The 14,119-nt window shown below is 39.0% G+C and overlaps 1 protein-coding gene across 1 annotated transcript; it reads left to right on the top strand.

Annotated features, from left to right (window-relative positions):
- The first annotated feature begins 490 nt into the window (after positions 1-490).
- Positions 491-2,389, top strand: LOC126792175 (receptor-like protein EIX2). The gene is made up of 5 exons (XM_050518652.1): positions 491-745; positions 1,011-1,202; positions 1,285-1,344; positions 1,460-1,556; positions 1,656-2,389. The coding sequence occupies exons 1-5, from the start codon at positions 491-493 to the stop codon at positions 2,387-2,389; spliced, it is 1,338 nt and encodes a 445-aa protein (XP_050374609.1).
- Positions 2,390-14,119: the final 11,730 nt, after the last annotated feature.

Below are 14,119 nucleotides of genomic sequence, written 5' to 3'. Positions count from 1 at the left end.
GCAATATCAGCAGATGCATTGCTATTTCCAAAAGGTTGTGAAAGGAGCGAGTTGGTATACATTGTTAGTCAAGCTGCCATATCCAAGTGGTGAGACTACATAAGAGGATTTACTTGAGTTTTGGGGTCATTGCAGATTATCAATAATATTTTCAAGCCTTACTGTCTATAAAATAATAAAAATCGTAATTTCTTGATTTCCTCAACTCATTGAGGTCCAATTCGGATATTCGAAGACTTATTGATAGTTTAATGACATAAACATAGTAAAAAAAAAGGGTAAACAGAGTAATTTTTTTTATCATACGTATATCTCTTGATTTATACGGTAAATCACGCTAACAATTAGTCCTAAAATCATTGAGTTGCAGCATTTGGAAAATTTAGACCTCAGTTAGAACTACATCAATGCCAGCCAAATTCCATCACTCATATATTTCTTGTCCAACTTAAGACACCTAGATCTCCATTGGAATTACTTTAACGGCGAAATGTCAGAGCTCTTTGGTAACCTGACCAGTCTAAGATACCTTGATCTCTCTGGAGCTGGTTGTAGTGGTGCAAATCCAGCGACCATGTGTTCTCTGTCCAATTTAGAACACCTTGATCTTAGTGACAATGACCTCCGCGGGAGAAAACTTCAGGAGCTCATCGGTAACCTGACCAATTTAAGATACCTTGATCTCTCCGGTGCAGATTTTGGTGGTCAACTTCCAAATCAAATTGGAAATCTGATTCTCCTTTTGGTGATGAAATTCCAAATCTAATTGCAAATCTATCCCAGTTGGAATATCTTGATCTCTCTTCTTCCTCTGCCCTTGGTGGTGAAATACCATATTATGGGCTTGGAAATCTTACTCACCTGAAATATCTCGATCTCTCATACAATACCTTCACCAATGCCATAGAATTCTTCGCTTGGCTCCCTCATCTTTCTTCTCTAGAGTACTTGGACGTCAGTGGTAGTGTCGATCTCAGTAATGTTTTTGATTGCCGCAAACACTAAACAAGCTCCCTAGTCTGCGAAACTTGACTTTATCTGGATGTCAACTTCCTCCTCCAACTATTTCTAGTACTCTTACTGAATTTAATACTTCTCGGTCTCTTGCTTTTGTTGATCTTGGTAAGAACAACATCACTTCATCAGTGTTCAAATGGTGTAACTACAATACCAGCCTTGTTTTTCTTGACCTCTCCTCCAACGTATTAAGTGGTTCACTTCCCGATGTTTTTGGAAACATGAGCTCTCTTTCATGACTCTCTCTTTCCTTTAACCAACTTGAAGGAAGGATGCCAGATTCTTTTGCCAAGTTATGTGCTTTGCAATACTTGGATATTTCGTCCGGTAATCTCAAGGGAAACATTTCTAATTTTTGTGAATCATCCTTTGCCCAAAATTCGTTAAAGTTCTTGAATTTGGGCTATAATAACCTTACTGGCCCATTCCCTAATATCGCGAGATTTCAGGCATTGGAGGAATTATATGTCTATTCAAATTAGTTAAGCGGAACAATCCCCGAGAGCATTGGGAATTTGACCATGCTAGAGATTCTGGATGTTAGTTCCAATAATTTGGAAGGGGTGATTCGGAAACTCATTTCTCAAAACTCTCGAAGTTAAAGTTTTTGGATTTATCCTCAAACTTCTTAACTTTAGACTTCCATTCTGATTCGAAATGGGTTCCTCCTTTTCAATTGGAGTCACTATTGTTGAACTCTTGCAAGATGTCGTTATTTCCTGAGTGGCTTCAAACTCAGAAAAATCTTGACTTTCTTGCTATTTCTGGTTCTGGAATCTCTGAAATAATTCCATGTTGGTTTTGTGAATTGTTTCGTTATATACCACAGTTGGACCTTTCTTGCAATGAGATTAAGGGAACATTGGCAGATTTAAAATTCGAGTTTGCGTATCACCCCGCAGTTAATTTGAGTTGGAACAAATTGGAAGGTCGAGTCCCTTCATTCCTTTCAAAAGCTTCAAAGTTGGATCTCTCCAATAATAAGTTTTCAAAGTTGGATTCTTTCTTGTGTGCAACCAGAGTTAGTTACTTGAACTATCTTGATCTCTCAAGCAATCATATGTCTGGAGAAATTCCCAATTGTTGGAAGCAATTTGGAGATCTAGTCTTTCTTGATTTGAGTAACAATACTTTTTCTGGAAACATTCCATCTACATTGAGCTCATTATCTTCTACTCAAACACTGAAAGTAGATAACAACATGTTTGTGAAAGTAGATAACAACATGTTTGAGGGGGAATTGCCTTCATCCTTCAAGAATTGCACGAATTTAAAGGTTTTCGATATTGAAAACAATGAATTATCCGGACCTATACCTGAATGGTTAGGAGTTGGAGTTTCAAAGTTGGTTATCATTATCCACGTGGGCTAGAAGTTAGTAATCACACTTAACCAAGCTGACCCAATCTTTAATTATATATTGATCACATATGCTAAGTTGCTAACAAATATATTTCCAACATCTTGGTTGGGCTTGAGCCCTACCAACCCTTAGGCTACATCCGCGCCTGGTACTGTCATTGTAAAAAAGTGTAGAAAATAATGATGTATGTGTTCAATAGCTACAGAATGATTAGTGATTACATACAGACTGCAACTTTAAGGTTCAATTCCTTTATCTGCTTCAACGTTCCATGAAAACTTCTACACTTATTTTCGCACAATTAAGAAAAATTATCCAAATCTTCTTCACCTAATGCCAGCACCTTGATTTGCTTCACCAAAACTTTCTTCCAAGTGTGTTCTAAACCAATCTACTGTCTTTTCCATGTATTTCCAAAGTTATTTGTAAATTTGTATAGAGGTCAAATCACACATATATGTGGAAGGTCACCGTTATGTCGGTTGGAATATGAAAAATGTTACAATTAGTACTGCACCTTTGTTCTCACTTGTGTCCAACGGCAGTGTTCTTGAAGGCTTTAAGCATAATATTCATCGGTGCTTAATGGATTACTGTACTTTATGTTTCCAATACAATCACAAAAAGAGCACCAGCCTGAAAATAAGATGTGCCAACTTCTCTAATATGCCTGAGCTTACATTGCATCGTTTAGAGCTTCCTGGGTGGTAAAAATAAATGGCTAACCATAGTTTCATCTATATTGAAGTGCAAGTGAATGTTGAAACATTGTTCTGATGGAGACATGTTGTGCTTGAATGCAAATCAAAGTCTTAACTCCTCCCTCAGCCACCACAATGTTAACGTCGACTACGTGAGTGGAGAGGGAGGGATGCACACATATCAGACAGGCATCTCTTCCTTAGTTAAAATGTTAATATCGATAACAACAGGAAAAAAATACTCTTAATTATGGACCGCAGATCTGCAACAGTCAAGGGTCAAGCTCCTTTCTGAATCAAACTATATTTTCACAAAAAAGAATTAGACGGGAATTTTCTCGGTACATGTATAACATGCTTCTGAAGTGCTACATATATCTTTTAAATAATGGAATAATTTAGCACATTTATGAAACATTATGGTAATGAATGAAGATTGGACTTCCCTTGTTTGGGACTTTCTGTTAACACATATATATGCTGACAGCAAGGCTGAGTAGTGTCTGATTTGGTACCTGAGCAGCTGACTGAGCTGAGCCTTGATTTTTACTTGTGTCCAGCTGCACTGTTCCTTTTTTTGGCTGCAAGCACAGTACCCTCCTTCAGTGCTGCTTGTGCCTCAGCCTCCATTCCGAGTGCAAAAAGGGAAGCAGCCTGTAGATAAGATGCAATGTGCCATACAGGGGAAATAACTTGAGCTTTCATTGCATCATTTAGAGCATCCTGAGGCCTCTCATCCATGAGATAAGACAAACTACGACGGGCAACGATTGTGGGAGAGACCATGTTTCCAATATCAATGAACTGCAAGTAGAAGCAACAGTCAGTATAATAAAACATACAGATCATGCAAAATAAGAACCCAGCACATTAGTGGCTTTACCGCTTTACGAGGACTGTTTCTTCACACACAAACATCCATATCTATAAACTTCCAATTCATTTCTTACTGTCTAAACTTAGCAGGTCAGGTTTGTAATCATAGTTTGGTTATCTGACTTTGAATTTGGTATACTGAGTTAGTATAATGAAATTCATCTAGTTGAACAAACTGGGGAACCATATTGAAAACAAACAGATGCACGGCCATCGAATTGATCGAATAGTGAAATCTTGTACTTATATATCGACCAAATTGGGGGGGGGGGGGGGGGGGGAATCAATGCACATATACACAGTGGAATGATGTGAAATAATGACCTGGGTAAAGAAATGAGGTGGTGCCATGGCTGCCCTATTCATATTCAGCAGAAAAAATGCTCATAAAATTTAATGTAACGGTAATAACTCTATATTAACCTTTTGATCCGATTAAGCTATAGTTTAAGCTATGATTCTGTATGAATATTTTTACTAGTAGTATATAATATGAATCTGTATTTCCCAGTGAACAAAATTTGCTATGTAGCAAAGGGGTTCAGATATCAAAGAAGCCAGTTGAGCACTTTGTCAACAGATGGCTTCTTGATCAGTAGTCTGGTCTTGTCCAATGTCAGACTATCTTACTTGCATAAACACACATTCATCATTACATCTTTCTTCTTTTGTTTTGTAATCCCATTACTTTCTCTGAGGGCCTTCACCTTCACATATCTCACTGAGACAAACCTCTGTAATCCAAAAAGAAAACTACAAGTTCAGGAAACGCTTCTTCTCTTTTCTCAAGTGTGAGACTTTGTGAGTACCCATATACATGGATCTCTAATTTTTCTCATCTGGGTTTTTGTATGTTTTAGGGTTTCTGCATGTTGAGGGAGAACTGAGAAGCCATGCGAAATCCCAGCCCCGGAGCTATTTGTGAAGCTATGAAACATACAGAGGAGATAAGGACAAAAAAGTTCTCAATAGGGAAGAAAAGACCAAACCCATTAACTCTTGATCTTAGAAGAAATCAGTATTGCTTGTTAATAATCACTCTGAAAAAGTCCTATAAATAACCTTATAAAATGTACAATTATCATATTTCCACTAATCACTCCGTAAATCTCTCATTCAATCACTCATTCATTCACTCTCAAGCTAACACTACCCCTCAAATTGTCGCATGCACATCAACCATGTTCAACTTGCTAAGTGAGTCATAAAGTGTCATTTTAGACACTTCTTTTATGAGCATATCGGTAAGTTGCTCTTCTGTATGAACAAAAGGAAAATTAATGATCTTTGCGTCTAGCTTCTCCTTTATAAAGTAACGATCAACCTCCACATGTTTTGTACGATCATGTTGCACATGATTCTGTGAAATATCAATAGCTTCCTTGTTGTCACAGTACAGCTGCATAGCACACTTAGACTTAATAATCAAGTCTTGTAGCAAATTTCTAAACCATAACAATTCGCACACTCCATGAGCCATACATTTGTACTCTGCTTCAGTACTAGATCGAGCTACCACTTTTTGTTTCTTACTCTTCCAGGAAACAAGATTATCTCCAACAAAGGTAAAGTACCCTGATGTGGATCTCCGATCTGTAATATTTCCAACTCAGTCTGCATCTGTGAAGCCACAAACCTCAGAAATATTATTGTGATTAGAAAACATTACTCCTCTCCCTGGAGCCTGACTTCAAGTATCTCAAAATCCTTACAACAACATTCATGTGGTCCACACTGGGATTATGCATGAACTGACTCACTACACTCACTGCATACGCAACATCTGGTCTGGTATGTGATAAATAAATCAGGCGTCCAACTAACCTCTGATAACGAGGTTTTTCGGTAGGCACTTGATCTGGATACTCTGCTAACCGATGATTATGCTCAATAGGAGTATCAATAGGAGTGTAATCCAACATACATGTCTCTGTTAGTAGATCAAAGATGTACTTCTTCTGACACAGATAAATACCATCATTTTCCCGGGCTACCTCAATGCCCAAGAAGTACTTGAGTGTACCTAGGTCCTTCATCTCAAACTTTGTGACTAGCTGTTTCTGTAATCTATCCACCTCAACAATATCATTCCCAGTAACTACCATATCATCAACATATATAATTAGGGATGTTACATTCCCTTGTTGATGTCTGAGAAATAATGTGTGGTATGCATTACTCTGTATGTAGCCAATTTTCCTCATGAATTGTGAGAATCTTCCAAACCAAGCACGAGGTGACTGTTTAAGACCATACAAAGACTTTCTCAATCTGCATACAAAGTTACTTGGAGAAGCAACCACATATCCAACGGAAGATCCATGTACATTTCCTCTATAAGGTCTCCATGAAGGAATGCATTCTTAACATCAAACTGTCTAAGTGGCTAGTTTAAGCTAGCAGCACAAGAGAGCAATACTCGAATAGTGTTTATCTTTGCAACAGGTGCAAATGTCTCATCATAGTCTATGTCATATGTCTGGGTGAACCCTTTTGTTACTAGGCGTGCTTTATCCCGGCTCACTGACCCCTCTGGATTATGCTTCACTATAAACAGCCAACGACATCCCACAGTCTTCTTGCCATGTGGTGGAGATACAAGCTCCCGTGTTTGTTCTTTTGTAATGCTTCCATCTCTTCCTCGATTGCTTTTCTCTATTTTGGATCTCCCAATGCATCCTGCACTTTGTTAGGTACTGATACAGTAGATATTTGATTCACAAATGATTCATATGACTTAGACAATCTTTTGGTAGACATAAAATTTGCCACATGATACTTAGTTTTAGCCTGAATGGTAGGTTCATATTTTTTCGTTGGCTGACCCCGAGTAGACCTATTTGGCAAGATATATTGTCTACTATGAGCCTCACTAGTATTGGCCCCAATAGAATGACTAACCTCAGATGAGTGATATTCCGTACCAGGATAGCATTGGTCAGGTGTAGAAGTACGGGAGACATGAGGGGCAGTTGTGTTGTCATCTTCTGGTACCTGAATCTCTGGAGTGACGACACCGGAATCATCCGGTGGTGCCTGTGTAGCTGATACATTGGTAATCTCAATTGAACCTGTCACCATATCTACTGGCTTACTTGTCGGCCCCTTTCCATGATACAGCTCTTCAAAATATGAATTCTCCCCCTGAAGAGTAGTATCGGAAGAGGAAAAATAGCTCATGTCCTCAAAGAAAGTAACATCCATAGTGACATAATACTTTTTGGTAGGTGGATAATAGCACCGGTACCATTTTTGATGTCCTCCATACCCAACAAACAAACATTTAACTGTACGGGCATTCAACTTAAACCTTTGGTGTTTTGGAAGACAGGCAAAAGCAACACAACCGAAGACACGGGCATGAAGATTATGAAAAGAGTGTAATGAGACATGAGATGCAAACACCTCATATGAAACTTTCCCCTGAAGGACACGAGAGGAAAGACGATTAATAAGGTGGGCGGAAGTGCTGACAACATCACCCCAAATGTACTTAGGCATATGGGCACTAAAACGGATACACCGAGCCATATCAAGTAAATGACGATTTTTCCTTTCAGAAACACCGTTCTGCTCAGGTGTGTAAAGACACATTGTTTAATGAACAATTCCGTGTGTGTTAAAGAACTCATGAAAGGCATGATTCACATATTCCCCCCCCCCATTATCAGAACGAAGAACTCGAATTGTGACATTATATTGTGTCTGGACAGTGGTATAGAAGGCTTGAAAAGCCGGAAAGACCTCATCTTTAGTTTTGAGAAGAACAATCCATGAAAGACGGGTGCAATCATCAATACATGACACATAATACCGCATTCCCGACACAGTAGACTCTTTGGAGGGTCCCCAAACATCAGAATGAATTAATTCAAAATGAAGAAGACGTTTATTAGAAGTACTAGGGGAATAAGTAGATCGATTACTCTTGCCCAAAACACATGTCTCACAACGTAAAAGTGACTCATCCACACTAATAAACAAAGTAGACATAGATTGTTTCATAATACTAAAAGATGGATGCCCTAAGAGACGATGCCATAACCAAACTTCACTTAGCTTGTCAGAAGTGGAGATTAAAGCGGTCCGAGACTGTGCCCCGGGTTTCTCCCCCGCATATGTGTGATCCAGATGAAACAATCGGCCCCTTAGATACCCCCGACCAATTAACTCCCCGGTGATAAAATCTTGAAATATCACATACATAGGAAAAAATGTCACAGAGCACTGAGCGTCAGTGTTCAATTGGGGAACATAGATCAAATGATGAGATAAAGCAGGTACATATAGCACATTGTGAAGCTCTATTGTGGGAGTAATACGAACTGACCCTTACCCTAATATGGGAAATGCCTCAGCATTAGCATTAGTAACAAAGGGTACTGGTGGAGGAGACAATGGTAAAACAAGATTGGTCATAAGTCATATGATCAGACGCACCAGAATCAATAATCCATGTATCAAAACTAACAAAGTTAGAAATATTTAAAACCATACCAATTTTGCCATGACCAGCGATGGATGCGGTAGGTATTGCTCCTCCTGCTGTATGATGATCATGTCCAACCACACCATAGATATCTAGTTCATGGACGAATTGAATTGCTGCTTTTGCCTTGAGACGATAACTAGGCCTCTTAGGCCGAAGGTTTGGATACAGCTTCCAACAAGTCGCACGAGAATGGTTAGTATCATGACAATAAGAGCAAGGAGGGCGTGGCTGATTCCCGAAACCTGGTGGTGGTCTTTGCTGATAAAGGGGAGCGGAAGTGGCCTGCTGGAGGGGTGCTGGAGATCTAGCACGAACAGTAAGGCTGTAAACTTCAACTTGTGTCTGATGAAGACTCTCTTGTTGAGATTCATCTTTACAGATATATGTGAAAGCTGTAATAAGGCTACGAGGTTCGGTCTTTCTGAGCAATTCCCCTTTCGCACTGTTATGCTTTGCATCAAGACCTTTCAGGAAATGGTGAACTCGCTCAAGCTCATTCTCGTGTTGGTACCAAATAATATCCGCCTGATTCTTGATCATGCAAGGACGTTTCATATCAATCTCAGCCCAAATATTTTTTAGTTTGGTAAAATATTACGCCACCGGTTGCCCATCCTATTGCATTTTCAAAGCTGTGCACATTAACTCATGAACCTATATGAAATCAGAGTCAATAGTATACAAGTCGTCCAGTGTCTGCCATATTTTCTGCGCAGTGTCACATGCTTCCACCAAATCAACTATCTCATCATTCATAGCTTTCCACAAGACTGGCATTATAAGACCATCATCGTCGTCCCACTTAGTGTAGGCAACCATACCAGAAGAAGCTGTAGGTGTCGGGCGGGCTTGCACCAAACGCTGGACAAGAAAGACCTTGTCGGCCGGGCTTGCTGCCGGAAAAAGGAAAAAACAAAAAAATCCCAGAAAAAACAGAGCAAGTTCTTCGTGCTCTGATACCAAGAAGAAATCAGTATTGCTTTTAATAATCACTTCGAAAAAGTCATATAAATAACCCTATAAAGTGTACAATTATCCTATCTTCACTAATCACTCCGTAAATCTCTCCTTCAATCACTCCTTCAATCACTCTCACGCTAACAATCTTCACCATGCAGTGACCAGCCTATCTGCTAAGTTGTATCAGAAAGACATCCATTTCCTGATGGAACTCATATAGGTGATTTCCTTTGTACCCCAAAGAAACATTATCTTTTACGTTCATCTCAAATTGATAGCGACCCTTCATTTTTATTTTTGTTCTTTTCCTGATATCTGTTTTTGGGTTTGTAGAATGCTGAAGACAATGAGTACGAAGAAGGTGTTGAACCGACTCAGGAATTAGTATGAAGAACACTGCTGTGTAATAAGAAATAAACAAAATTAATGCGTTTGTGCAAGACTTTCTGAATAATCGATTATTTGGTTGTAATGGTTGTGTTTGTTTACCCGGATATAGGACACAGATTTGATAATAAAAAAATGCCAATCTGACCGCATGAGATGTTTGGAGACCCAAGTTACATGGAACAAAAAATTTTAAATCTTATCTGACATTGATTTCAAATCATGTAGAAAAGGTGTTATTAAAAATAGTCCGCCTTCATTTTGACGACTCTCTTCCTCTCTGAAACTTCAACATCATTTTCCCTTGCGACTACCTTATCATGCATAGTTTCTTCTTAGTCTTATGCGGTCAATTTCAACCGCCTCCATTGAGTCTCAACCTCGCATCGCCTTCTCTGCCGTCAGAACTCTCTGATTCCGACATTTTCTGGAAATTGAGGTTATAGGAGATACTCCAATCCCGACGGAGAGTAACTCAGGGTGCCGCCATGCCGGGCTTGTGATCAGAAGTTTGAGTTTCTTCTTCTTTGTGCGGGCGCCAATCGTCTTCGATCGGAATGATGACAGGGGTTTGGGGACGGCGTTTATGGGCTTGGAAGTGTCGAACCGATCATTGTATGATTATGTTTTTGGCTTATATATTATATCAAATCTGCTAAAAGAAGATGCTCACCAAACACCTCACTGATGAAGGAGGTTGACATCTCTAATCCTATCTAGTCAAGTCTAACCGGGATTGGATTTGAAATCCAATCATATCCAATGTACCAAACACGGCCAATGTGTATTATGTTTTCTTCAGATGAACTTTTTTTGTTCATTGAACAAGAATAGGTACAGATGTTTCAATGTTTCTTTTACTTGTATGTTTTTTATTTGTGAATTTACTGTATAAAATTTTGTAAGCAACATAATCATAACATGATCTTTATAAATTATTGGTTGTGCACGAATTGGATTTAAAAGTGTGTTTCTTGTAAGTTCTCAGCCCCACATCTTTAGCAATGCATACCATATCAAATTCAGGGAAGAAACAAGATCTGTGGTATTGGTAATATAGTTCCTGAATGGGTTAACGCTGTTGGGGAATGCAGAAGAATGAACTGTAGAATGGAAATCGAAATAACTCACAACCACAAGCGGAAAATAAAAATGATAGAGAACACCGGGATTTAACATGGTTCGGCAAAGTGCCTACGTCCACGGGTAGCAACAATAAAGAACCTCTATTATACGGAAAATGTTACACCGAGAGAAACACTACTTCAAGACTCACACACTTTATTTTGCTACACACACAAAACTCTCTACTTGAAGTTTTCTCTCTATCTCTCACTCTTAATCACACACAAGATAATCTTTCCCTTATTGTTCTTATATGTTTATTGCACTATTTCTCATGTTTTTATATAGACAAATATCTTTGTGCAATTCATGCATTTGCATGGAAGCAAAGTCAATCTTCTTTCTTGATTCATGCTCAATGTTAACATGCTCATCAATGCATTCTTCTTTTTTTATCAAATAAATCAGCCACCTATCACCATAAGGTTGTAGATTTGTTTCTTACATTCAACAAAGGCTGCTCAAAGTTTCAACAAAATTAACTTCATCAATTAATTGGTCACTAAAACAATATGTGTGTTTGATTTACTCGTGTGAACGTCACATAGTTTTCTCACATCCATTAAGGAGGGATTGACCCTATCAAATGCAGGAGATCAGTTGTCAGTTTCAACGATTCAGGCTGTATATGGGCATGGCAAGGACTTGCCAACAACTACATTCATACTTCCTCTAAAGCCGGACAAGGTGGAAGCGGTGAGAGGACAACTGTTGGAGCTGCACCCTGAGATTCTCTTGTTCTTGTCCAAAATAAAGTGGCTATACGTACGTGGGTGTGATCCTCAAAAGGCTGATGATGTCTCAACATTGTCTATTTTCAGTGAGACTGAAAATACAGGGCTAAGGAGTAAAACAACTAATTGCAACTTTCTGTGAAGGAAAAGACGGGTGAAACTGAGCAATTGTGCAAGTATTACTTGTGGAGAGAGGAGTTTCCAGTGGAACCTGAGAATAGAGTTGATATAAGAATGGATGTGAAGAACTGGGTGATTGCTCTTGCTTTTCCATTTGGAAAGAGGCTGAGAAGAGGAGTGTCTCCTGTAGGTATATTTGCTTTCCGGCCAACAACAATGATCACAAACTTTCCCTTTGTAATTCAAGCTGACTTCATCCTTGCTTCTTCACGAGAATCCATAATTTTGGACAATACATGGAACCTTGGAATTCTTCAATGTGTCCCATCAGCCTTTGTGAATGCCTTTCAACATTGCATGCGAGAACTCTCCCTCTTTTCTTCATCAAGTCACTGAAGTCAGCCATTTGAGTTTTTGCCTGCTCAAAACTCGCCCACTCCAGAGTTCAATACAGTACGGGAGTCCATTAGAAGTAGGTTGCAAGGTCTAAATATAGTGCATAGTAAAAGAATTTTCTGAGATAATCTTTGCTCAAGTATGCCTCAACTGGTTGTACGAATCAAGCAAAAATTCAGGGACCTGGTTGTTAAAATTAAAACGGAAGGTGCTTTTTTTAGTAGTTCATTGTCATCTTCTTTAAAGACGGTCTTGGATTCATCTATGGATGTTGAGAAGTACAGGGAAATTATGGAATTTCTAGGTGTGGCATATGCAGATGATGATTGGTATACTGCCTGCATCAACTCATGTAATCTTTTGTTATTATCAGATGAAGTCTACATTGAACTACTTGGTTTCCTGGCAGGTAATGAGGCAGACTTTGACTCAAATAGCATTGAGAACATACCTCTTCTTAAGTATACAGATCAGAAAGGAAGTCTGGCCTTGTCTACAATCTTAAAAACAACAAAAAAGGAACTTAAGGTTCGATATGCTATGGACCTGGAGCTTCACACATGGCTTAGCAAGTGAAACATGGAATTTGGTTATCCTGATCATGTGTATTTTTTGCCACTTAAGACACTGGAAGCTGTTTTGAATTACCAGAAAAGTCATCCCCTAAAGCAGCGCTCATTCATATGCAATTGGCTAGATGAACAGTGCAGGAGTAAAATCTCTTTCCGCATATAATTATGCTTTGGTAGTTTTGAATCATGTAAAGTAGGACTTCAATGTTGCAGTCCGGTTATCCAGTTTCCTTTATCATGCTCATAAGAAAGGCTTCCTCACCGGTTATCAAATATCTGATCTATGTGGTAAAATTCCAATTGTTGATGGGTCTGGTAAAGTGAGAGTGAAAAGAAATGCAACTCTAATCCCTTCATCAGGAAGCAAATGGGCCAAATTGTTTGGACTTCCAAATCCATTTGTTGAACAGGGGTATGTTGACATAGGGGATGTTTATGCTAAAAGTAGCTTGTTTCTTGGGGCATCTGCCCCTGAGAAGGAAGTCCTGCATTTTTTTGGCAAGTATAGCAAGGCTATGGACTTACCGGAGTTGTGTCCTCCAGATGTGGTGTTACAGATTGCATCTCATGGACTCTTGTGTGAGCAAGCCTTTTTACTCCTTGATTGGATCAGATTATTACGCACCAAGAATTCATCCATACCCAAAAGATTCATTGAAAGTATTAAGAATGGAAAGTGGATGAAGACATTCTCTGGTTATAAATCTCCACGTGAGGTCATTCTTCCAGATGAAACAGGAAAAGCTCTTTTTGATTTGATGAAGCATGTTCTGATTGACGTTTATATTGTGGAAGAAGAATTTTATATGAATAATATCAAGCTTTACCAAGATGAACTGAACTTTCTTGGTGTGCGGTTTCATTCTGACAATATAAGAAAGCTGGTCACCACTCGCTTTATGTGTCTTGCTGCTTCTGGAATGAGCAAAGAATCCACATTTTCTTTGCTTACTTTCATTAGGTTCTCTGTAGGGAGGAGCATGGTTGATGATAATTGGTTGGCTGTTATGAAGGAGAAGAAGTGGCTGAAGACGCGTCAAGGTTTCAAGCCTCCCAAAGGATCTATTCTCTTGTTGCAATCTGAGATAGAAGTTGAAAGCTGGTCAAAAGTTATAAATCTCCCAATTGTTGATGAAGCATTCTATGGAAGCAGATTAGGTTCATTCTTATCTGAGTTAGGGCTACTTGGAGTGACATATGATGTCAATATGGTCCAAAGATTGATTGCAGAGAATGTAAATCTAACTTCAGATCTGTTTTCTATGACTGGTGGTTGTGGTTTGCTGATTCTTAACTGTGTTAGATGGTTGGGATCTGGAGCTGCTGTCTTGATCAACATGATTAAATGTCTTCCTTGGGTAAAGACAACTCGAGGT

Source organism: Argentina anserina, chromosome 4 (assembly GCF_933775445.1).
Source record: "Argentina anserina chromosome 4, drPotAnse1.1, whole genome shotgun sequence".
In the NCBI taxonomy this organism is placed as follows: Eukaryota; Viridiplantae; Streptophyta; class Magnoliopsida; order Rosales; family Rosaceae; genus Argentina; species Argentina anserina.
This window is presented reverse-complemented; position numbering and strand designations above follow the sequence as displayed.

Bases quoted from the DNA above. Each gene is read 5' to 3' on its own strand.
- LOC126792175 (XM_050518652.1), top strand. From the start codon at position 491: ATGTCAGAGCTCTTTGGTAACCTGACCAGTCTAAGATACCTTGATCTC. The intron at 746-1,010 runs GTGATGAAATTC...ACACTAAACAAG, and splicing joins GAAATCTGATTCTCCTTTTG to CTCCCTAGTCTGCGAAACTT. The intron at 1,203-1,284 runs GTATTAAGTGGT...ACCAACTTGAAG, and splicing joins TTCTTGACCTCTCCTCCAAC to GAAGGATGCCAGATTCTTTT.